The 24,312-nt window shown below is 34.5% G+C and overlaps 1 protein-coding gene across 1 annotated transcript in view; it reads left to right on the top strand.

Annotated features, from left to right (window-relative positions):
- LOC123654347 (dynein beta chain, ciliary) overlaps window positions 1-23,726 on the top strand; it is a 32,448-nt gene extending 8,722 nt beyond the window's left edge. Inside the window, exons 22-66 of the mRNA XM_045590263.1 lie at window positions 29-274; window positions 358-582; window positions 656-882; window positions 977-1,118; window positions 1,199-1,611; window positions 1,822-1,957; window positions 2,028-2,162; window positions 2,238-2,368; window positions 2,452-2,785; window positions 3,635-4,347; window positions 4,475-4,776; window positions 4,848-5,002; window positions 5,111-5,247; window positions 5,321-5,787; window positions 6,472-6,587; window positions 6,937-7,098; window positions 7,211-7,410; window positions 7,548-7,704; window positions 7,787-7,975; window positions 8,051-8,290; window positions 8,379-8,569; window positions 8,649-8,818; window positions 8,918-9,180; window positions 9,363-9,483; window positions 9,582-9,757; window positions 9,898-10,067; window positions 10,228-10,366; window positions 10,444-10,608; window positions 10,716-10,909; window positions 11,157-11,526; window positions 11,656-11,796; window positions 11,883-12,053; window positions 12,155-12,391; window positions 12,626-12,705; window positions 12,934-13,210; window positions 14,777-14,968; window positions 15,209-15,380; window positions 15,543-15,718; window positions 15,858-16,100; window positions 16,189-16,371; window positions 17,775-17,834; window positions 17,919-18,032; window positions 18,513-18,661; window positions 21,628-21,775; window positions 23,303-23,726. Coding sequence (XP_045446219.1) covers window positions 29-274; window positions 358-582; window positions 656-882; window positions 977-1,118; window positions 1,199-1,611; window positions 1,822-1,957; window positions 2,028-2,162; window positions 2,238-2,368; window positions 2,452-2,785; window positions 3,635-4,347; window positions 4,475-4,776; window positions 4,848-5,002; window positions 5,111-5,247; window positions 5,321-5,787; window positions 6,472-6,587; window positions 6,937-7,098; window positions 7,211-7,410; window positions 7,548-7,704; window positions 7,787-7,975; window positions 8,051-8,290; window positions 8,379-8,569; window positions 8,649-8,818; window positions 8,918-9,180; window positions 9,363-9,483; window positions 9,582-9,757; window positions 9,898-10,067; window positions 10,228-10,366; window positions 10,444-10,608; window positions 10,716-10,909; window positions 11,157-11,526; window positions 11,656-11,796; window positions 11,883-12,053; window positions 12,155-12,391; window positions 12,626-12,705; window positions 12,934-13,210; window positions 14,777-14,968; window positions 15,209-15,380; window positions 15,543-15,718; window positions 15,858-16,100; window positions 16,189-16,371; window positions 17,775-17,834; window positions 17,919-18,032; window positions 18,513-18,661; window positions 21,628-21,775; window positions 23,303-23,464 — 9,291 coding nt within the window. The 3' untranslated portion in view covers window positions 23,465-23,726. The remainder of the gene's footprint in view (window positions 1-28; window positions 275-357; window positions 583-655; window positions 883-976; window positions 1,119-1,198; window positions 1,612-1,821; window positions 1,958-2,027; window positions 2,163-2,237; window positions 2,369-2,451; window positions 2,786-3,634; window positions 4,348-4,474; window positions 4,777-4,847; window positions 5,003-5,110; window positions 5,248-5,320; window positions 5,788-6,471; window positions 6,588-6,936; window positions 7,099-7,210; window positions 7,411-7,547; window positions 7,705-7,786; window positions 7,976-8,050; window positions 8,291-8,378; window positions 8,570-8,648; window positions 8,819-8,917; window positions 9,181-9,362; window positions 9,484-9,581; window positions 9,758-9,897; window positions 10,068-10,227; window positions 10,367-10,443; window positions 10,609-10,715; window positions 10,910-11,156; window positions 11,527-11,655; window positions 11,797-11,882; window positions 12,054-12,154; window positions 12,392-12,625; window positions 12,706-12,933; window positions 13,211-14,776; window positions 14,969-15,208; window positions 15,381-15,542; window positions 15,719-15,857; window positions 16,101-16,188; window positions 16,372-17,774; window positions 17,835-17,918; window positions 18,033-18,512; window positions 18,662-21,627; window positions 21,776-23,302) is intronic.
- Window positions 23,727-24,312: the final 586 nt, after the last annotated feature.

The following is a 24,312-nucleotide window of genomic DNA, read 5'->3' as shown; positions in this document are numbered from 1 at the left end:
AAGATATTTAATTATTTATATCGTATAGGTCCGAATTGTTATGGATGAAAATACAACGTTAGCGGATTTGTTAGCGTTAAATCTACACGAATTTGAGGAAGAAGTTAAAAATATCGTGGACAAAGCAGTAAAAGAAATGTCAATGGAAAAGATTTTAAAAGATTTGAATACTACTTGGAGTGGTATGGAATTTGAACAAGAGGTACACACAAGAACTGGTTGTGTTTTACTAAGAGCTAGCGAAGAACTAATAGAAACTCTTGAAGAAAATCAGGTTAATAAATAAATTGTTTTGCTCATAGTCTGCCCTTACTTAACAAAACATGATTTAATCATGCTTTCATTTAACTATTCCAGGTACAACTTCAAAATTTGATTACGTCTAAGTTTATTGCTCATTTCCTAGAAGAAGTCTCTGGTTGGCAGCAAAAGTTGTCAATTGCAGATCAAGTTATAACTGTATGGTTTGAAGTACAAAGAACTTGGACTCATCTTGAAAGTATATTCATGAGTTCAGAGGATATCAGGAAACAATTGCCTGAAGATTCAGCTAGATTTGATAGGATAGATGCTGAATTTAAAGTAAGTGCTCGAAAAAGACCCAAAAGTTTTAAACCAAGGTATTTTCTTGTTTGTAATAAAAAAAATTTTGTAGATCTTGTCAAAAGAAATGTCAAAGACTCCAAATGTAGTTAAAGGAACAAATAAAGAAGGTTTAGTAGCTATCTTGGATAGCTTACAAAAAGATCTAGTAATTTGCGAAAAAGCTTTAGCTGAATATTTGGAGACAAAAAGATTAGCATTTCCCAGGTTTTATTTTGTGTCTTCAGCTGATTTATTGGATATTTTGTCGAACGGAAATCAAGCCGATCTCGTAATAAGGTACGAAAATGTTTAAAGTAACTTTACTACTTACTAAATGAATAAATTAATATCAATTTCGTACACTACTTGCTAATTTTTTGAAAATTTTTAGACACCTTACGAAGTTATTCGACTCTATTGCTAAGTTACAGTTTATTGAAAGTGATGTACCTGGTGAAAAAACGGCTTCAGGTATGATAGCTAAAGATGGTGAAATTGTACTGTTTCATGGGCAATGTGATTGTACTGGTCCGGTAAGCAAAAACAATTCCAAATCTACGTAGATTTACGACAAAATAAGGCTAACTAACTTTATATTATTTTTTAAAAATAGGTAGAAATATGGCTTAACAGATTACAAGATATGATGCGATCCACAATTCGCCATTATTTTGGAGAAGGTATCGTATCTTACGAAGAAAAATCTAGAGAACAGTGGCTATTTGATTATATGGCCCAAGTTTCCTTATGTTGCTCTCAAATTTGGTGGACATCTGAAGTAAATATTGCTTTTGGGAGACTAGAAGAAGGGTATGATAATGCTCTTAAGGATTACTATAAGAAACAACTGTCTCAATTAAGTACATTAATCACTTTATTAATTGGGGAATTGAGTAAACAAGATCGTCAAAAAATCATGACAATATGTACAATTGACGTGCATTCTAGAGATGTGGTCAGCAAATTGATTCAGGGAAAAGTGGAAGCTGGATCTGCATTTCAATGGCAGTCTCAACTCAGACACAGGTTTTAAGAAATCCTGCATCATCATTGCACTATTTAGTAAAGGTTACTTCATTTTCATTCATGCTTTTTATTCACCGTATATATAAATAAGTTTATTTCTTATGCCAATAATTTTATCATTATTGTCATCCATTAGTTTTAGCGCAAATAAAGGATATTAAAAGCTGATAGTCCATTCCTTAGTTATAATTATAATTATTTATTTTATAGATGGGATGAAAAAGAATACCATTGTTTCGCCAATATATGTGATGCTCAGTTCAAGTACAGCTATGAATATTTAGGAAATACACCTCGGTTAGTAATAACGCCTTTAACTGACAGATGTTATATAACTTTGACTCAGGTAAGAAGCTCGTAGAAAATAAATTGATTTGTAATTTTATGCAAATGTAAACTTATTTATTTATTTATAGTCACTACATTTAATAATGGGTGGTGGTCCCGCCGGTCCAGCTGGAACAGGAAAAACAGAAACGACCAAAGATTTAGGTAGAGCTCTTGGCATAATGGTTTACGTCTTCAATTGTTCGGAGCAAATGGATTATCAGGTTTTGTGTATATTCAAAATTATTTTAACAACATTATTAAATTGCTGTTTATTATATATACATTTTATTTTACAGTCTTGTGGTAATATCTATAAAGGTTTAGCGCAAACCGGTGCTTGGGGATGTTTCGATGAATTTAACAGAATTTCTGTTGAGGTGCTTTCGGTAGTAGCGGTTCAAGTAAAATCAGTTCAAGATGCAATAAGGTTAATAATTACGTTAATTTTTATACATATATCTTTTGCTATAACCTCAAAAACATTACGAATGAAAAATAACACATTTTTAGGGACAAAAAGGAAAAATTTAATTTTATGGGAGAAACAATAGTCTTAGTCCCTACGGTTGGTATATTTATAACAATGAATCCAGGTTACGCTGGCAGAACAGAGTTACCGGAGAATTTGAAGGCTTTGTTCAGACCTTGTGCAATGGTTGTACCAGATTTTGAATTGATTTGTGAAATTATGTTAGTGGCTGAAGGATTTCAGGATGCAAAAATTTTGGCAAGAAAGTTCATAACTTTGTACACGTTATGTAAAGAGCTTTTATCAAAACAAGATCATTATGATTGGGGATTGAGAGCGATTAAATCCGTATTAGTTGTCGCTGGGTCTTTAAAGGTATTGATATTAATTATACTTAATACGGTAATTTGACGAGATATGATGGTTCTTAAATTAATATTTATGCGATGATCCAATGTGAATTTTTATCGTAGTAGTAATAGTTATCATTCCGTTACAATGAATAGGGGAATAATGTTTAATAGTCTTAATAAAGACTTAGGTACTTATATTTTTAACACCGTTAAATTTCAACAAAACCAGGTCTCTACTTTTTGATATAATCCCGTTCATTTAACAACTGGGGTATAAGTATGAAACTTAAAACTATAAACTTTATTGTATTTATAGATATTAAATTATATGCTTTTACGCTTTAGCCTGTAATATTCACCTCTTTCCCCATGTAGGAGAAGGATTAGAACTCAATCCACCACGCTGTTCCAATGCGAGTTGGAGGATATATTTCCTACTATAAGTGACGATCGCGATATGAGGTGTACATGATAGCAACCGAAACTGACAGCTTAACGTGCTCTCCAAGGCACGGTGAGAAGACCCACAAGGACTAACAACCTGACCGGAAATAAATATTTGTATAAACACAGATATTGACTTCGAGCGGGAATCTAACCTGCGACAGCCAGTGTTTAGGCATCGCTGATACGGCACACGCACCATTACACCAGATCAAATTATATAACAATTTTTTTATTATAACTATTATATTATATTATGCTTTTCTTAAAACTATTATATTGTAAAACTATTCATAAACGAGATATTTACCATGTTTTTTATTTTCATTTTGCGGAGCTCGAAATTTCGACATTAACTGCGAATATCTTATTCACTAGACTAGAAGTAACCATGTTAATCTAAAATCTTATGTTATATTATATTCAGAGAGGCGATCCCGGAAGACCTGAAGAGGAAGTACTTATGAGAACATTACGTGATTTTAACATTCCAAAAATAGTAACAGACGATATGCCTGTATTTATGGGACTAATCGGTGATCTGTTTCCTGCTCTTGAAGTACCAAGAAAACGTGACTTAGAATTCGAAAGAACAGTCAAACAAGCCGCAATGGATTTGCTTCTACAACCAGAAGATAACTTTATTTTAAAAGTTGTTCAATTAGAAGAATTGCTTGAAGTACGTCATTCTGTCTTCATTGTTGGTAATGCTGGTACTGGTAAAACTCAAGTGTGGAAAACGCTGTTTAAAACATATCAAAATATGAAGAAAAAGCCAATTTTCAATGATTTGAATCCAAAAGCTGTTACAAACGATGAACTATTTGGTATAATCAATCCAGCTACTAGGGAATGGAAGGATGGATTGTTTTCTGTTATAATGCGAGATCAAGCAAATTTAGTAGGCGAAAACCCAAAATGGATAGTTTTAGATGGAGATATAGATCCCATGTGGATTGAATCGTTGAATACAGTTATGGATGATAATAAAATATTAACTTTGGCCAGTAATGAGCGTATAGCGCTAACGCCAAGTATGAGATTGATGTTTGAAATATCTAATTTACGTACAGCTACGCCAGCTACTGTATCAAGAGCTGGTATTTTGTATATCAACCCACAAGATTTAGGTTGGAATCCGTAAGTAAAAATAAATATTGACAAATCCTTTTGTTTAATTTTAAATGAACTTTAGTAAATGAAATCAATTCTTAACTCTGTTTATTTAATTTATTTAAATAACTCATTATTAAGTTCATTATTTCAGTTACGTAACAAGTTGGGTAGAAACTAGAAAAATACCAGCGGAAAAGTCAAACCTGGTTATCCTGTTCGACAAATATATCCCACCATGCCTAGAGAACATACGAAATAGATTTAAGAAAATAACACCAATAGCCGATATGGCACACATTCAAATGCTTTGTCATCTGCTGAGTTGTTTATTAGTTCCTGAGAATACGCCACCAGATTGTCCAAAAGATTGGCACGATATATATTTCGTATTTGCTTGTGTTTGGGCTTTTGGATCTGCTATGTTTCAAGATACGAATATTGATTATAGGATTGGTAAGCTATTCAAAGCCGAACATAATTTAATAAACTTCGTATAATGTATTAAATGTTTATAATTTTTGTAGAATTCTCTAAATGGTGGCTCAATGAGTTTAAAAACGTAAAATTTCCAACCGGAGGAACAGTATTTGATTATTACATAGATTCTGAAACCAAACAATTCGCACCCTGGACTGATAAAATAATGAAATTTGAATTAGATACGGACATACCATTGCAAGTAGATATCAATTAGTATTTAAACATTAAATATTTTCATTTAAAATATATTTAATATTATTATTTTTGCATTGTTAATCTTATGTTATTTCAAATGATATTTTTCTAGGCGGTACTTGTTCCAACAGCTGAAACAATCAGAGTTAGATATTTCTTAGATTTATTGATGAAAAACAAGCACCCGGTAATGTTGGTGGGAAGTGCTGGTTGTGGCAAAACAGTACTCGTAAATGAAAAACTGCAAAGGTGAGGTTAAAGTTTTTCTAATTTGTGTCTCATTGTTAAGGACTGAGTGATTTTAACTTTCCAATTATTGAAGCCTTTCAGATAACTATGCCATTCAATCGATTCCATTTAATTTCTACACGACGTCAGAAATGCTGCAAAAGATTTTAGAAAAACCCTTAGAAAAAAAAGCTGGACGTAATTACGGTCCGCCAGGAAATAAAACTTTGATATACTTTATAGATGACATGAACATGCCAGAAGTCGATCCTTACGGAACAGTGCAACCTCATACAATAATAAGACAACATTTAGATTACAATCATTGGTACGATCGCACCAAATTGTCTTTAAAGGATATTCATAATACTCAGTATGTTTCATGCATGAATCCAACATCTGGTAGTTTTACTATAAATCCAAGATTGCAGAGACATTTTTGCGTATTTGCGATAAGTTTCCCAAATGCAGAAGCTTTGAACAATATCTATCATTCGATACTTAGTCAGCATTTGGTTAATCCAGAATTAAGAATAAGTGCTCAAATTGCAAAAATTTCGAGTAAGTACATTTATTACACTGATCCTTATGTAATCACGTATATCGTATCGCGATGTTTGTCCGGGCTTTGTCTCCGAAACTACTGGACCGATTTTAATAAAATTTTGCACAGATATGTAACTTTGTTCAACCTAAAATAACAGTTTTATTTGATTATTAAAATAAAACCTTTATTTTAAGTTGGACAAAATAATGTATAATTATTATATTCACAAAAATATAAGACAAAAAAAAGTTCGCCAAAGTTAGTATTTATATAAAAATCCATCTGAATGAAACATGACTTACAGTTCCCTCCACCCCCTCTTCCCGTGGCTGTCGTAAGAGGCGACTAAGGGATAACACAGTTTCACTATTTTCTTGGAACTTAAAAAGCCGACCGATGGCGGGATAACCATCCAACTGCTGGCTTTGAAATACACAGACCGAAGACGGGCAGCAGCGTCTTCTGTGCGACAAAGCCAGCCCTGCCAACCAGTCAAACCAACCCGCCTGCCCAGCTTGGTGACTATGGGTAAAACACATGAGTTCACACCACTTTTGGCGTGAACTCGTGTAGGCCAATGTCCAGTAGTGGACTGCGAAAGGCTGATGTGATGATGATGTGATTACAGTTCTCTAATTTAGTAGACTAATTTTAAAAAAAATCTTCCTACTCTGAACACACAATGATTTCTTTTCCAGAAAATGCCGTGGCAGCAACTATAGCTTTGCACAACAAAGTGTCACAAGTATTCCTACCGACGGCTATTAAGTTTCATTATATCTTCAACTTAAGAGATTTGTCTAACGTTTTTCAGGTACAGTTGCCATTACGTTAGGCTCTTAATATACAATTCGAGTCATTTGATGCGGTGTTCTTTGCGTCAACTTGTTTAGATAGTAAAAATCTTGCATAAGACGTAGAAGCTAATGCATTTTTTTAACCAAAAAAATATATATCATAAAGAAATTCATATATCAAATTTTAAATAATAAAAAATGTCTGCATGTACGTATAAATTTTTTTTTTACTTGTTGCTGGGACGCAGCTTACCGAACCACTATTATAGTAATCCAAGCTGTGTATTTACAAGTTTAGACAACTACACTGCTTCGTGCCAAGATGAATTAAACGACCTGTATTAATCTTTGTTTTTATTTGTTTAGGGATTCCTTTTTAGTACAAATGAATGTTTAGTGTATCCTTCTGACTTAATAAGACTTTGGCTGCACGAAACCCACAGAGTATATGGAGACAAATTGACAGAAGATAAGGATATAGATGCTTTTCTTAAAATGCAAGTTGATCTATGTAAGAAAAATTTTGAGGTAATATATCAAATTTTGCATTCATCATAATTAATTTGAAAAGTATGATAACAGTGATCATATCACAGTAATGTTACTATGTACTGATATGAACACACAATTTTGTACATAGGACATAGACGAAGGTGCAGTATTTGAGCGTCCAAATATTTATTGTCATTTTGCGGGTGGTATTGGTGAGCCGAAGTATATGCCGATTGCTAATTGGGAACAGCTAAATAAATTGCTCACCGAGGCACTTTCCAGCTACAATGATCTTATTGCAGCGATGAATCTTGTATTATTTGAGGATGCCATGATGCACATTTGCAGGTATCTGGAATTATATTACTTGGATTTCAAATCAGTGAAGAATTGTAAACCAGACGAGATTATGGGTTCGAGTCACTCAGTAAATTATCAAAGCGTAAAATTAATTTGCTAAATCACATTGTAAATATACTTTCCAGAATAAGTCGAATCCTTGAAAGTCCAAGAGGTAGCGCTCTTCTTGTTGGAGTTGGTGGTTCTGGTAAACAATCTCTGTCACGGCTGGCAGCCTTTATTTCGAGTTTGGAAGTATTTCAAATACAATTGAAGAAAGGATACGGTGTTACAGATTTAAAGGTGACGACATTTTAAGATAACTGTATATTTTATATCATAAAAGTTTGTTTTAAAAGTATTTAAAATCGTTACATTTTTTTAGCATGAACTTTCTGGATTATACATTAAAACCGGCTTAAAGAACGTTGGAATTATGTTTCTCATGACAGATGCCCAAGTTGCTAATGAACAGTTCCTTGTATTAATCAATGACTTACTAGCCTCTGGTGAAGTTGGAGATCTTTTTTCAGATGATGATATTGAAAATATTATTGGAGGTGTTAGAAATGAGGTATTTCTTGTAATAACTATGTGTTGTAAAGATTATCTATATCAGAGTTTCTCATTTAATTTATTTAAATTCTAGGTAAAAGGTGCAGGTTTACCTGATACAAGAGAAATTTGTTGGAAATTCTTTATTGACCGCGTTCGTAAGCAACTTAAAGTTGTTCTTTGTTTTTCGCCTGTGGGTTCGACGTTACGAGTAAGGTCTAGAAAGTTTCCAGCTCTCATCAACTGTACATCTATCAACTGGTTCCACGAATGGCCTCAAGAAGCGTTAGTTTCAGTGTCCATAAAGTTTTTGGAAGAGTTGCACGTCTTGCCGGTATTATATATTTTTTTTAATTCTTCATTATTTATCGTTACTGCTGTTATTCAGTTTTTGGTATTATATACCTTGATATTTCTTCCAGATTAATTTGCGAGATTCTGTGTCAAGATTCATGGCTTATGTACACACTTCGGTTAATACAGTTTCGAAGGCTTACCTATCTAATGAGAGGCGTTACAACTATACAACACCTAAGAGTTATCTAGAACAAATCAGCTTATACGCTAAACTTGTAAATCAAAAAACTGATGAGCTTCGAGCTAAAATTCTCAGGTATATTATTTGACAATGATTTTGCAATTTATTTTTTTAATTAATACATAATAATTATATATTATTATTATTATCACAGATTGGAAAATGGCTTAGAAAAGTTAAGAAGTACTGCTTCTCAAGTAGATGAACTAAAAGCTAAGCTAGCTCTACAAGAAATAGAATTACAGCAAAAGAATGAAGCAGCTGACAAACTTATTGAAATGGTTGGCGTTGAAACAGCTAAAGTACAAAGCGAGAAAGCGCTGGGTAAGATTGCTGAGAACTATGCCATTATATATCAACATGTAAAATATTTTTCTTCTTTTTCAAGTGTAATTTTGAACATTATTTAAATTTGTATTTTAGCTGATGAGGAAGAAGAAAAAGTAGCAGTGATTGCTGAAGAAGTGTCCAAAAAGCAAAAAGATTGCGAAGAAGATCTTATAAAGGCCGAACCTGCACTAGTAGCTGCTCAAGAAGCTTTGAACACTCTTAATAAAGCTAATTTGACAGAGTTAAAATCCTTTGGTTCTCCTCCAGGGGCTGTAACAAACGTAACAGCTGCTGTTATGGTCTTGTTGGCACCAGGAGGAAAAATACCGAAAGATAGAAGTTGGAAATCTGCTAAGGTGGGTGAACAGAGCTTAAGATAGTTCCGATTACTTTTTATTAATTAAATAAATATATTTATGAGAATTCAAACTTTGACACACGTGGCTCTCAAACGTATCTATAGTATGATAATTAGGACATATTGAATAATATAGGTAGGATATATAATATTAAAAAAAATAAAGTATTTTTACTACAGATGATGATGGCAAAGGTCGACGTATTTTTGGAATCTCTCATAAATTACGACAAAGAAAATATTCATCCCGACGTTATCAAAGCCATACAGCCGTACCTCAAAGATTCTGAGTTTGAACCAGGTATGATACGATTTTTATCAATACTCTAGGTGTGTTAGATTATATTTGTGTTTTTTTTACTCCAGGCAGTTTTTATTTAATTTTCGTTGATTATTCAGAATTTGTTAGATCGAAATCGGCTGCGGCGGCGGGTCTTTGTGCTTGGGTAATAAACATCATCAAGTTTTATGAGGTATTCTGCGACGTAGAGCCGAAGAGAAAAGCATTGGCCGCGGCTAACGCTGAATTAGCAGCAGCGACAGAAAAGTTAAAATCGATCAAGTCTAAAGTTGCTGTGAGTAAAATTTTTCATATCATTTACGTTTCTTATGAGGATAGTTATAAATTTTTATTATCGCTGTAGCGTCCTTAAATTCATAGTTTTTCTGTAATGTGTACATTGTCTTGCTTATTTTAATTGTTATCTTTTTATAGTCTCTAGAAGAACAATTAGCGACATTGACTGCTGATTTTGAAAAAGCAACATCAGAGAAAGTAAAATGTCAACAAGAAGCGGACGCAACAAATAGAACTATTCAATTAGCAAATCGTCTGGTTAATGGACTCGCTAGTGAAAACGTCAGATGGGCTGAAGCTGTTTCTATGTACGTATACCCGTATTTAATCTATATAAATAGCTGAATATTTTCTTCATAGAAATTTACCTCTCAAAAAAAAGGCGTAACAAATTTGGAATTTAACGTAATACGATTATAATAATTATTCATTTCAAAAATTGCCAATAATTATTATTTTTATACTCAGATTTATGCAGCAAAGTACAACATTACCGGGCGATGTTCTTCTCGTTTGTGCCTTCATATCATATGTCGGTTGTTTCACTAAGCAGTACAGACTAGATTTACTACACAAGAATTGGCTAGTTTTCTTGAAAACTTTAGAGGTACAGATATTTCATCTATTTACTTTTTGATTGATTTTAATTGTTTCTTTTTATTAATAATAATGTTTTTTCTTTAGCCACCAATTCCAATAACCGAAGGACTAGATCCATTGTCGATGTTAACGGATGATACAAATATAGCGATATGGCACAATGAAGGTTTACCTTCAGATCGCATGAGTACTGAAAATGCTACTATACTTTCAAACTCCGATCGATGGCCCTTGATGATTGATCCACAGGTACTATAAATTTAATTTCCTCATAAGAATTCTTTTCTTTCGAGTTAAAATATAATGTTTAGATTCATATTTTTTTAATTTTGATTATTTTCTGTTATTTTTTTTAGCTTCAAGGGGTAAAGTGGATAAAACAAAAATATGGCGACGTACTTAAGGTAATTCGTCTTGGACAAAAAGGTTATCTTGATACTATTGAAAAAGCTATTATTAAAGGTGAAACAGTACTCTTAGAAAATATTGGTGAAACTGTCGACCCAGTCTTGGACCCTTTATTGGGCCGAAACCTTATTAAAAAAGGAAGGTAAATATTATTAACGACGTTATTTTATTAATACTCTAGCTGGATCTACAGAAATTGCGTAGATAACGTGTGAAATTTAAATGATCTTTATGTTTTCTGAAAGTTTTTAATTTCATAAAAACCTTGTAAAAATATTAGAAACGTTGAAAAAAGAGCCGGATTGGTATAGCTGTTCTCGAGTTTTGTTCTTAGTAATACATTTAGTTATTCAGTTATATATAAAAGGTTTAAAAACATATTCTTATAGGGCTATTAAAATTGGGGACAAAGAAGTAGAATACAGTCCAAATTTTAAGTTAATATTACACACTAAACTAGCCAATCCACACTACAAGCCAGAGATGCAAGCTCAGACTACATTAGTGAATTTCACTGTTACTCGAGATGGGCTAGAAGACCAACTATTGGCAGAAGTGGTCAAAGCTGAGAGACCAGATTTAGAAGAGTTAAAAGCAGAATTAACAAAGCAACAAAATGAATTTAAGATACAGTTGAAAACGCTTGAAGACGATCTATTATCTCGCCTGTCATCAGCAGGTGGGAATATCTTAGGTGATACGGCGTTGATAGAAAATTTGGAAACTACTAAAAAGACTGCTGCAGACATTGAGAAGAAGGTGAAGTACTATTTTAATGAATTTTATAAACACATGGCTTAAATGAAATAGCCATCATAAATATAAAGTACTGATAAATTTAACTTTTTTTTGGTAATTATTTAAACCTAATGTTTACTGACATTGTAGGTAACCGAAGCTAAAGTAACATCTCACCAAATAGATCAAGCGCGGGAATTCTATCGACCAGCTGCAGCTCGAGCTTCACTTCTCTACTTTATTCTGAATGACCTTAATACCATTAATCCTATATACCAATTCTCACTTAAGGTAATATAACTCATTCCTTTTCAGTGTTCAAAAATTCTCAATGTAAATTATAAAAATATGTTTCTAGTGATTAAATGATATTTTAGGCTTTTAGCGTCGTTTTTCAAAAGGCAATATCAAAAGCTGAACCAGCTGAGGAAGTCAGTCTGAGGATCAAAAATTTAATTGATTGTATCACGTACTCGGTATTTCAATATACTTCGAGGGGTCTTTTCGAATGTGATAAGTTAATATTTGCATCGCAGATGACTTTCCAGGTAAATATTACCGTAAATAAATTTTGCTGTAACTAGGATAATAATGATTACACTATTAGACATTTTTTGTAATTTCTTGTCTGATTGAGTTTGAAATTTAGGTTCTTCTGATGAGTGAGGAAGTATCACCAGCCGATTTAGATTTTTTCCTTCGCTTTCCAATAAAACCTCATGTAACAAGTCCTGTTGACTTTCTGTCAAATCAGAGCTGGGGTGGTATATGCTCCTTAGCGAGTAAAGACGAATTTAGAAACCTCGATAGGGATATAGAGACTTCACCGAAGAGATGGAAGAAAATTGTCGAAATCGAATGTCCAGAAAGAGAAAAGTTTCCACAGGTATTTTTTATCAATTCATTTAACGAATTCTAATAAAACGCTATGATTCTAGTGCACTTTGTTACCTATAAAGTATATAAATAATGTTGGGGATTGTTAACAAATTAGATTCGAAAAAGTCTGATCGTCAAATAAATGTAAAATAAGCTTTTGGTTTAATAATGAATCTTTCAATTCTTTATATTGAAATTAAGATATGAGATAACACGGGTGTTTTTATATTTATATTTTTAGGAATGGAAGAATAAAACAGCACTTCAGAGATTATGCATGCTCCGAGCTCTGCGACCAGATAGAATGACGTATGCTGTTGCGTAAGTTAATTGTAAATTGTTACCATTATACTAAAATATTTTTATTTTCTTTTTATAAAAAAATATGCCAGCTTAGATCTTCCTGTGAATTTCATGAAATATTAAAAAGTATAACTCTTAAATTAAAAACTTTACATAAAAATCTAAAATTTCAATCACAAAAATCCACGTTTGATCGTCTTACTATCTAAATGTGTTTGAAATCCTATATCTTTGAATATATTTTAGAACTTATATTGAAGAAAAGATGGGTGCAAGATATGTAGAAAATCGTACGGTTGAATTCAGTAAATCTTTTGAAGAAACCAGTCCAACGACACCTATATTTTTCATATTGTCCCCTGGAGTGAATCCTCTGAAGGACGTAGAGACTTTAGGAAAGGTCTTAGGATTCACTGCTGATAATGGAAACTTCCATAACGTGTCGTTGGGTCAAGGACAGGAGATAGTAGCTGAACAAGCTATGGATGAATCACTTAAAAAGGGTCACTGGGTCGTATTGCAGGTACTGGCTTGAGTGTCGTCTCCAAATGTGTTTAGGTTTATTTGATGAATCATCATTACAGCCCATACAGTCCACTGCTGGACATAGGCCTTACAAGTTTACGGCAAAAATAACATGAACTCATGTGTTTTGCCCATAGTCACCACGCTGGGCAGGCGGGTTTGGTGACCGCAGTACTGGCTTTGTCGCACCGAAGACGCTGCTGCCCGCCTTCGGTCTGTGTATTTCAAAGCCAGCAGTTGGATGGTTATCCCGCCATCGGTCGGCTTTTTAAGTTCCAAGGTGGTAGTGAAACTGCGTTATCCCTTAGTCGTCTATTACGACACCCACGGGAAGAGAGGGGGTGGCTATATTCTTTAGTACCGTAGCTACACAGTACATGATTACTGATGATATTACAGTATGAATACAAATAAAAATTACAATATGAATGAAAATGGATATAAATATCCAGATTAATTATTATTGATTTTTTTCTTTTTTAATTTTTTGTTGCACAATTATACAATATATCAATTATACAATAGTACTAGTACTATATTTTTTATTTATACTTGTACTAAGCTTTGCCACGCAGTTTCACCCGCTTTAATTTGAGTAAAAAACATACTATTTTTTTAATCATTACTGCACGTCTTGGGTGACTTACTGATTATCTCCTAACTAATGCACCCAAATTAAATACTATACAATTATATATAATACCTTGTTGATGAAGTGTTTTTCATTCGCAAAGATTCATGTGACTGACTAATAATACAATTAAGTCATCTTTTCATTTTTTGTGATCATCAATTTGTTGCAGTTATTTTGAAACTCCTTCTAAGATATTCATTGAAATCAAATGATATCAAGGGCAATTTTGTTTACAAAAATACTTATGATGGATAATCCATTTGTTTGAATAAAGAGATCTTTAAATCTATAAATGAAATATAAAATAAAGATCTATATCATATCTATAAAACCACCTTCGCGAATAATGCTATATTTTAGAAAAAACTTGTTTACCAAAAAAAGGTCATAATGAGTTAACCTTAAAAGATAGACATATGCTTTCGCGGACTTTTTTGAAATTTTAATGGCGATCAATTCCGTTATAAACAGATTTTTTGTGGTAATTTTAATGGTTTACGTAACGCCCACAACGGAAGCTTTCAAAAAGAATATTTTTTTCCCGTTTTTGTAACATTTCTTATTGCTACTCAGTTTATATTGGGCATAGTGTGATGTTATTATAGCTTATAACCATCCTTGGCAAATGGACTATCAAATACAAAATGGATTTTAATTATATATAAAACAAATTCGATCCATTAGTTCCTGAAATTATCGCAATTAAACAAACAAATAAACATTTTAGCTTTAGTATGGATTCGTTGTGCAAAAATTTCATTTGAAAAATAAAATTCAATTAAAACTTTCGAAGTTTCCATAAGAATTTTTTGATGATGAAAAAGGCCAATCGAAAGAAACCAAGATTAATTTAAATTAATTTGCTAAGGGAATAAAATGACCCTTGACATATTTAATATCATCTTAATGGTTGTATGTTTATATTTTCAGAATATACATCTAGTTAAGAAATGGTTACCGAGCCTTGAAAAGAAAATGGAAAGCTTCGCAGGCGGTTGTCATGCAGACTACAGGTTATTTATGTCAGCAGAACCAGCAGCCACCCCTGCTGCGCATATTATACCTCAGGGTATATTGGAATCCAGCATTAAAATTACTAATGAACCACCTACTGGAATGCAGGTTTATCGTAGTTAAATATATATTATTTCATATATAATTTTGAATACCGGGTCGTCTACTTCAGGTTGTTTATATACAAAGAGGCCACAATAATGCCTATCATTTAAACCATGTTACCAAGGCTGTCAATAAATCACTTTTCTTACCTTTTTTCATTTCTCTTGTTCTGTACCATTCACTTTAGATTATTAATTCAGAGATTTCATAATTATGGATTACTTTAATATTTATATATTTTAGGCAAATTTACACAAAGCACTCGATAATTTCAATCAAGAAACGTTAGAAATGTGTGGTAAAGAAGCGGAATTTAAAGCTATTCTATTCGCCCTTTGTTATTTCCACGCTGTAGTCGCGGAAAGACGGAAATTTGGTCCTCAGGGATGGAATAAAATTTACCCCTTCAATGTTGGTGAGATTAATAGAGTTTGTGACTTTAAATAATGAAATATTACATTGAATGTTATGGAATGAGATTTATTGTTATTAAGTTGATGTAGCTTTTCTGACAATTGCTATATAATACAATAGTGTCAAAAAATACAACGGTAAAAATGTGACGTTATATTTTCAGGTGATTTAACAATAAGCGTATTCGTTTTGTATAACTATTTGGAAGCGAACTCAAAAGTTCCATGGGAGGATTTGAGGTATTTATTTGGTGAGATCATGTATGGCGGTCATATAACAGACGATTGGGACAGAAGACTTTGTAATGCTTATCTTGAAGAATTGATGCAACCTGATTTGGTAAGCCAATTTTATAGACATATTTTGAGACTACAGATTAAATAATATATTTGGAGGAGAATAGCTTGAAAAGTTAAACGTTAAGTTAGGTTGTCTTAAATAAGGTTTGTTGTTTGCTGCCATTGCTGGTGTTACTTAGGTCGATGGCGAACTGCAGCTAGCACCAGGTTTCCCAGCACCACCCAATACTGATTATGTCGGCTACCACCAATATATAGAAGATGCGATGCCTCAAGAGTCTCCATACTTATACGGTCTCCACCCAAACGCTGAAATAGGGTTCCTAACGACAACTTCAGAAAATTTGTTTAGGACCATTTTTGAAATGCAACCGAGAGATGCTCAAGCTTCTGGAGCTACTACAGTGACTAGAGAGGATAAGGTACTATAATAAGAGATTTTATTTACTTAAGCACATATTATGAAGATTCTGGTTATTTTTTAAAAAAAATCTAATATTTGTGACAAAGGTGAAGCAAATGCTGGATGAAGTAATGGAGAAACTACCCGAGGAGTTTAACATGGTGGAAATAATGGGAAAAGTGGAAGAGCGAACTCCATACGTGATCGTTGCATTCCAGGAGTGCGAGCGTATGAACCATCTGACTGGAGAAATGAAACGCTCGCTAAGAGAGTTGGATTTGGGTTTGAAGGTGATTGTAGTTAAAAAAAGACTTTACATGGTATTTTATGGTTGTTATTGTGTACACCTAATAGCGATCGTTACTCTATTAGGGAATATATCCGCCAACCCTAAAGAGGCCTATGCTTAGCAATGGGATGTTACAAGCTGAAGCGAGCGAGCGATTAAATTACAGTTTGATATGTATTCTGTATAAAAATGTGTACTTTATGGCATAATACCTGTGTACCGTGATTTTACACGAGTTAATTAAGGAAAAAATAACAAATAATTTTTTCCGTTTTATAATATTAGTATACATAGACAAATGCATTGTTATAAAAATATAGAGGCCTAAGCGTAAGCGCTGTCCGTATTCATTTTGTGAGAGAAAAGCACCGCCTCCTTGGAAGAGTGCGATAGAGGGCAAATTGTTGATTAATACAGGCTAATAAATGGTTTATTAATGGCTAAAAACTATTTTATAACTTATCAGTCTCAGATAACGTACTTTTTATAGGTGATTGGGAAACGGACACCAATATCAGTATAAACTTAATGTATGTACAAATCTAATATATAAAATTCTCGTGTCGCGGTGTTTGTAGTTAAACTCCTCCGAAACGGCTTGACCGATTCTCATGGAATTTTGTGTGCATGTCGGTTAGTTCTGAGAATCAAACAACATCTATTTTTCATACCCCTAAGCTATAAGAAAGGGGTGGGGGGTTAAGAGTGTTACTAAAATATTATGAAATTTAGTGTGCATATCGGGTAGGTCTGAGAATCGGCCAACATCTAATTTTAATTCCCCTAAGTTGTAAGGTTGTTGTACTGTGTGGCTACGGTACTAAAGAATATAGCCACCCCCTCTCTTCCCGTGGGTGTCGTAAGAGACGACTAAGGGATAACACAATACCACTACCACCTTGGAACTTAAAAAGCCGACAGGTGGCGGGATAACCATCCAACTGCTGGTTTTGAAATACACAGCCCGAAGACGGGCAGCAGCGTCTTCGGTGCGACAAAGCCAGTACTGCGGTCACCAACCCGCCTGCCCAGCGTAGTGACTATGGACAAGACACATCGGTTCACGTTATTTTTGGCGTGAACTTGTGGAGGCCTGTGTCCAGCAGTGGACTGTAAAGGCTGTAATAATAATAATAAAAAATAATAAGTTGTAAGGGGGGAATTGAGAAGGTTAATAAAATATATGGCAAAACAACGTTTGCGGGGTCAGCTAGTGTTTTCATAAATAAGAATTAGACTCACAACCCCATAGTCCCAAAGTAAAAGAGTTTCATTTATTCATGAAAACACTATTTATATTTATTACAAAATTAATGTTGGCGTCTTTTTATGCGAAACTATTTTGAATAACTGGGATTGGATAGTGATTATGTTGTGAATATTTGAATGTATTTAATATTTTAGGGTGAATTGACAATCACTTCAGATATGGAGGAACTGGAAAATGCGCTTTTCTTGGATCAAGTTAGTATTATTTTGCAATATACCTAGGAATTTAATTTGTTTGACCGTACCAGTAAATTCTTTATAATCTAATAAATTTTCTAGGTTCCTGCGATATGGGCTTTGAGGGCTTACCCATCACTGTTGGGGTTATCAGCCTGGTTTGTAGATTTACTGCTTCGACTGAGAGAGTTGGAAACTTGGGCAACTGATTTTGTAGTAAGTTCTTTTGAGTAGACTAAAAATCTTGTGAAGATTTATGATTAATGTTGCATTCTTATGCATTGCGTGATCTTTTAGAGTCGATCTCAATCGATAAAGGTTCTAATTTCTTAATTACCCTAACACTTTTTTACATTTATTTTATATATGTAATTGACTGAGGTACTGAGGTAGGGCACAGCAGGAATTTCCTGCTCAAAATATGGAGCAGCCCGACTGGGGTAGTACCTCGAACTTACAGAAGATCACAGCTAAATAATACTGTTTTCAAGCAGTATTGTGTTTCTGTTGGTGAGTAAGGTGACCAGAGCTCCTGGGGGGATTGGGGATTGGGTCGGCAACGCGCTTGTGATGCTTCTGGTGTTGCAGGCATCTATAAGCTACGGTAATCTCTTACCATTAAGTGAGCCATACGCTTGTTTGCCGAACTAGTGATATAAAAAAAAAGGATTTTAATCCAGCTCTCTTACTTACCAGTTACCAACATCAGTATGGTTGGGTGGATTCTTCAACCCACAAAGCCTGCTCACAGCTATCATGCAGAGCACGGCGCGTCGCTACGAGTTGCCGCTAGACAAGATGTGCTTACAGTGCGATGTCACTAAGAAGATGAAAGAAGATTTCACGTAAAAATACTACATAATATACATATATATTTTTCTTTAAGTCCTAAAAAAAGTTTATTAAGTTCACCGGTTTTAAAATTAGTATAAATTTGTTGGGCCTTGCTTGATATGATGACATTAAAACTAAACGGGTATAAAAAAATTCAGCTCTATCAGGTATAGATACATTCAAAATTAATTTATTCTACCTTAACAAACATACATACATTGCAAGTTAAATAAAATGTGTTAAAAGTAATGAAAAATAATTACGTCTATACTCAAATATATACATATACACACACACATACACTCGTACACATACCTATACAAACATACATTAATAACACACAGTTTTTACACACAGTTTTTACACAGACAGTTTTATTTTTATCAATAATTAATAACTACCACACATATTATGCAAGCTAATAAATTTTTGATTTTTAATTATAAGATTTAGATAATTTGCACAGCAGGAAATTTACTTCTCAAAATATGGAGCAGCATACAAAAAAAAAAACGAGTGTACTTTAGACCACACGACTGAAGTAAAACTTACGAAACGTAACTTTCTCTCTTTCTATCTTCACTAACTTATATCTCCCACTTAACTTCCGTTCACCTCGCTCGTTCACACTAACCGTAACGCTCTTGTCACGCATTCACCAGTACTCCCGAAGTCAAGCGTTTTATTTCAATAAAGTTTTGAATACATAGTGCAATAAACAGTATTTATTAAAATACTACACACTTCTAACCGCTGCTACTGTATCGTGTCCTACGCCCAAATATTATCTGGAAGAAATCGCTCTTTAGCGATAAGATCGCCTTTGTATAGTTCGCGTCATGTAAAAAGAACGCTGAAAGAAACTGGAGGGGGTGCGTTTGCGTGCGTACTTGTGCACAAAAGTACTACTGTTTTATTATTTAATTAGGCTTTCACTCGCGGCTTCGTATAATGGTTATTGGTAGGTACATTAAAAAATACTAGAAATAAAGTATAATAATTATCACTTTACAAAATTACAATTTTTTTTTAAACAAAAGCAATAACAAATTTTTTAGTTATTGAAATGTCGTATTCAAAAATATTAATTATCTATACTCTCGATATTCGTATCTTAATAGTTTTTATGTGTTTAAAATGATAAATTGATATTTGTTTTTTAGTTATATAAATAGTAAATGCAGTTTTACAAGTGTCCGTATGCTAATGTGTTGTGAAAGTGAGTGATAAATGCGGAAAAAACGTGAATTACGATTGATAGTGGATTGTTTACCAAATAAGACTGTTCCAAAATATGGAAAGTAAGAAAAAGTTTTTTCAAGAGTTGGCAGTTCTTTGGTGGTTCTTTTTAAATGACGCGAATTATATATTATAAATAATTTTTCTCACTTCTCTATGTAAAACTATTTCGTAATTTAAAACTTTTGTGCGCGACAATATTTTGAGTCGACGTCGAACTGTCCAACCAATAGCACACCGGCAAGTATGCGACACGTGATAAACACTCCCGCCCCCTACCCCATACCACCAAATAGACCGATAAATCGCTTCTGCGCAGCTTCAAGGCCAGCGTTCTTTTTACATCACGCGAACTATACATCTTGTATTGTATCTTTCTTTATAGGTGTCTGTACATTAAGTTATAGTTCATTGTACATTAAGAATAAAAAAATAAAATATATAAATAAATATTTAATAAAAACACAAAAAACATTCTTTTATAAATGAATAAAAAAAGAAAAAAATCTTATCAAAAAAAATTATGTGGTGTCATGGGACACCAGGTAGGAAAGAAGTTCCCTCGGATAGTATAGAAACAAGATCATTAAAAAAAAAATGTTGAATTTTATATATATTTTCTAGTTCTTGATTTTTTTTTAATTTTGTTGTTTGGTTTTTATTAACTACGTAAAAGTATTTTTTTTTTATGTTACTAGGTCGGCAAACAAGCGTACGGCTCACCTGATGGTAAGCGATTACCGTAGCTTATAGACGCCTGCAACACCAGAAGCATCGCAAGCGCTTTGCCGGCCCAATCCCCAATCCCCCCAGGAGCTCTGGTCACCTTACTCACCAACAGGAACACAATACTGCTTGAAAACAGTATTATTTTGCTGTGATCTTCTGTAAGGTCGAGGTACTACCCCAGTCGGGCTGCTCTATATTTTGAGCAGGAAATTCCTGCTCTGCCCTACCTCAGTTAAATTTAGGAAATTTAGGAAATTTTGTATTTTAGAAAATACAAATACCTTAAAAAAAATAAATCAAACAAAATAGTAATTCAAACAATTAAGTGAAATAAAAAAACACGTGTCTTTATTTATTTTTGTCGACAGTATAAAATTACATAAATAATTTAAAAAAAAAGTTTACTTGTAATATTTTAGTTTTGCAGACGTTTTATTGTAAAGTCGCGTGACTGATATTACGTCACTTCCGTTATATATTTTTCTTACGGTTTTAGTCTCACATTTTTCTCAATTCGGTCGCCCAGCCAAATATCAAGCCTACCGTAAGGAACTTCGTTCCAATTAGTGTACTGTCATCGGTCCTCGATAAGTCAACCAAGTTTAAATCTGAGCGTTTGAAGCGGGCCAAAATGAAGTCCAAAGGAGTCGGTTACAAACGTAGAAACATAGAAACGTATAGGTGAAACTACTCGTAATGATTTCAGGCTTTGGCTTGACTATTATAGACTTGGTTTCGACCTCGCCTATCATTTATAGACAAAGAAGAGTAGACGAAAATATGAAATCTCAGACTTGGCTTCGGCTTTACTTTACTAGTCATCGAATCAGAAGAAAAATAAAGTTACTTCAGACTTGGCTCCGGCCTTTTGATATATCAGAACGAAACTTACAAATTCAAACTAGGCTGTATGGATTATAGTCCTTTGCCTTTCCCTATTGGGGATAAATTTTAAAACAACAACAAGTACTCGTAATGAGCAGCGTGTAACAAAGTGGGGACGGTGCAGCGCAGCGGACGCGCGCTCGGCGCCGCGCGACGGCGCTTACGTGCACGGGCTGCAGCTGGAGGGCGCGCGCTGGGACCTGCACGCCGGCATCGTCATGGACTCGCGCCTCAAGGAACTCTTCCCGCCCATGCCCGTCATCAACGTGCGGGTAAGCATTCTACACTATACGAGTGTGTAGCGGACGCGCGCTCGTACGTGCACGGGCTGCAGCTGGAGGGCGCGCGCTGGGACCTGCACGCCGGCATCGTCATGGACTCGCGCCTCAAGGAACTCTTCCCGCCCATGCCCGTCATCAACGTGCGGGTAAGCATTCTACACTATACGAGTGTGTAGCGGACGCGCGCTCGTACGTGCACGGGCTGCAGCTGGAGGGCGCGCGCTGGGACCTGCACGCCGGCATCGTCATGGACTCGCGCCTCAAGGAACTCTTCCCGCCCATGCCCGTCATCAACGTGCGGGTAAGCATTCTACACTATACGAGTGTGTAGCGGACGCGCGCTCGTACGTGCACGGGCTGCAGCTGGAGGGCGCGCGCTGGGACCTGCACGCCGGCATCGTCATGGACTCGCGCCTCAAGGAACTCTTCCCGCCCATGCCCGTCATCAACGTGCGGGTAAGCATTCTATACTATACGAGTGTGTAGCTGTGTGGTTACGGCGGTGAGAATACAGCCACCCGATACGATACCGATAACTTTGTCTCGTTTATGGCAAATATTTTTATTTGTACGGTGTATTGTTTTTCGCAGAATGAACTAACTAGGTGTAGGCATTCATTACTGATTTCCTATGCAGTATCTCAAGCCCATAAAAAATGCGATTTCTCAGATTTTAAATGTAGCGGAATGTGCTTATGAATTTATAAAAGTGGCTTATGTTTTTACTAATGTTATTGGCAGGCTTGCTGTGTTGTTACGGCAGTAAAGAATATAGCCACTCCCAATCTTCCCGTGGGTGTCGTAAGAGGCGACTAAGGGATAGTACAGTTCCACTACCACCTTGGAACTGAAAAAGTCGACCGATGGCGGGATAACCATCCAACTGCTGGCTCTGAAATACACAGGGCGAAGACGGGCAGCAGCGTCTTCGGTGCGACAAAGCCAGCCCTGCGGTTATCAAGCAGCCTGCTCAGCGTGGTGACTACGCATAAGTTCACGCCATTTTTGGCGCGAACTAGAGGAGGCCTATGTCCAGCAGTGAACTGTATTAGGCTGAAGTGATGATGATGATGATATAAGTATATGTGACGCCTATACACCGACGGTCGCGGGATCGATTCCCGCTTGGAGTGGATATTTGTGTTTTATAAATATTTATTTCCGGTCTAGTTTTAGTCCTTGTTAGTCCTTCCCACCGTGCCTCGGAGAGCACGTTAAGCCTTGTTTTTTTTTTAAATAAAATAAATATGCCAAACATTTTAGAAATAAAATGAACATTACATTATGAAAGACAAATTAAAATGTTATATTATAGAGCATAGTTTTCAAAAAGTATATGTACAAATACAAGTGTTAGACTACTAACTACGTTCTACACTTACCATAAAATTATATATATATATAGGAATTTATTATTTTTCATGTTGAACGATATCTATAACACCCTATTTGAAAGAACTTAGGAATCGAACACTCTGTATTGTGAGCGTGTATACATTTTTTTTCTATATATTTCAGGCCATCACACAAGACAAGCAAGACCTACGTAATATGTACGAGTGTCCTGTGTATAAAACTCGCACGCGCGGACCCACTTACGTATGGACCTTCAACTTGAAAACTAAAGACAAGCCTTCGAAATGGACATTAGCCGGGGTCGCTTTGTTATTGCAGATTTAAATAAAATAATTATTATTCATTTGTTCGATGACTTTTAATTGCTATATCTGTTTTGCTTGAGGTACATGTTTGTATTTTTTAATTTTTTTTAGGGCTTGCTTCACAGCTTTTTAATGTTAAAATTTATTTTTCTAAAATAAAGTTGGATTTTGTAATCAGTCGATATGTTGTATTAGACAACATTTAATCCTTGATTTTTATTTTGTGTTTATGGTAAATATGTAATGTATGTATAAATAAATAGACTTGTATTTATTAAAAATTCCTTTTGTTGTTTAGTTAAAAATATTTAAATGTTTTTCAATTATATTTGCATGTTAATCAATAAAATAAATGCTTAAAATAATCGAATAATACATTTTTATTACTTCTAAAACGTTTCTTTGAATTATTAAAATAGAGAGACGACTTTTATGATAGGTTCAAATTTTGCATGTAACAGCTAATAAGCTGTTGAGTTGCATTGAAATTTTTGTGTTTTAATTAAAAGATTTAGATAATTTTTACAGCAGGAAATTTACTGCTCAAAATATGGAGCAGCCTGGCTGGGGTAGTAGTATCTCGACCTTTAGATCACAGCGAAATAATACTGCTTTCAAGCTTTCTTGTTTTCCTATTGGTGAATAAAGTTTTTTAACTCCATTCCCCCATTTCCCCTGCTCAAAAGAGCTCCTGGGGAGAAATGGGGGTAGGGTCGGCAACGCGCTTGCGATGCTTCTAGTGTTGCAGATAAGCTACGGTAATCGCTTACCATCAGGTGAGCCGTACGCTTGTTTGTCGATCTAGTTATATATAAAAAAAAAGTTCACATGACATTTTAAGAATAAGAAACAAACAGGGCATGAGGC

This window comes from Melitaea cinxia, chromosome 1 (genome assembly GCF_905220565.1).
Source record: "Melitaea cinxia chromosome 1, ilMelCinx1.1, whole genome shotgun sequence".
Taxonomy (NCBI): Eukaryota; Metazoa; Arthropoda; class Insecta; order Lepidoptera; family Nymphalidae; genus Melitaea; species Melitaea cinxia.
This window is presented reverse-complemented; position numbering and strand designations above follow the sequence as displayed.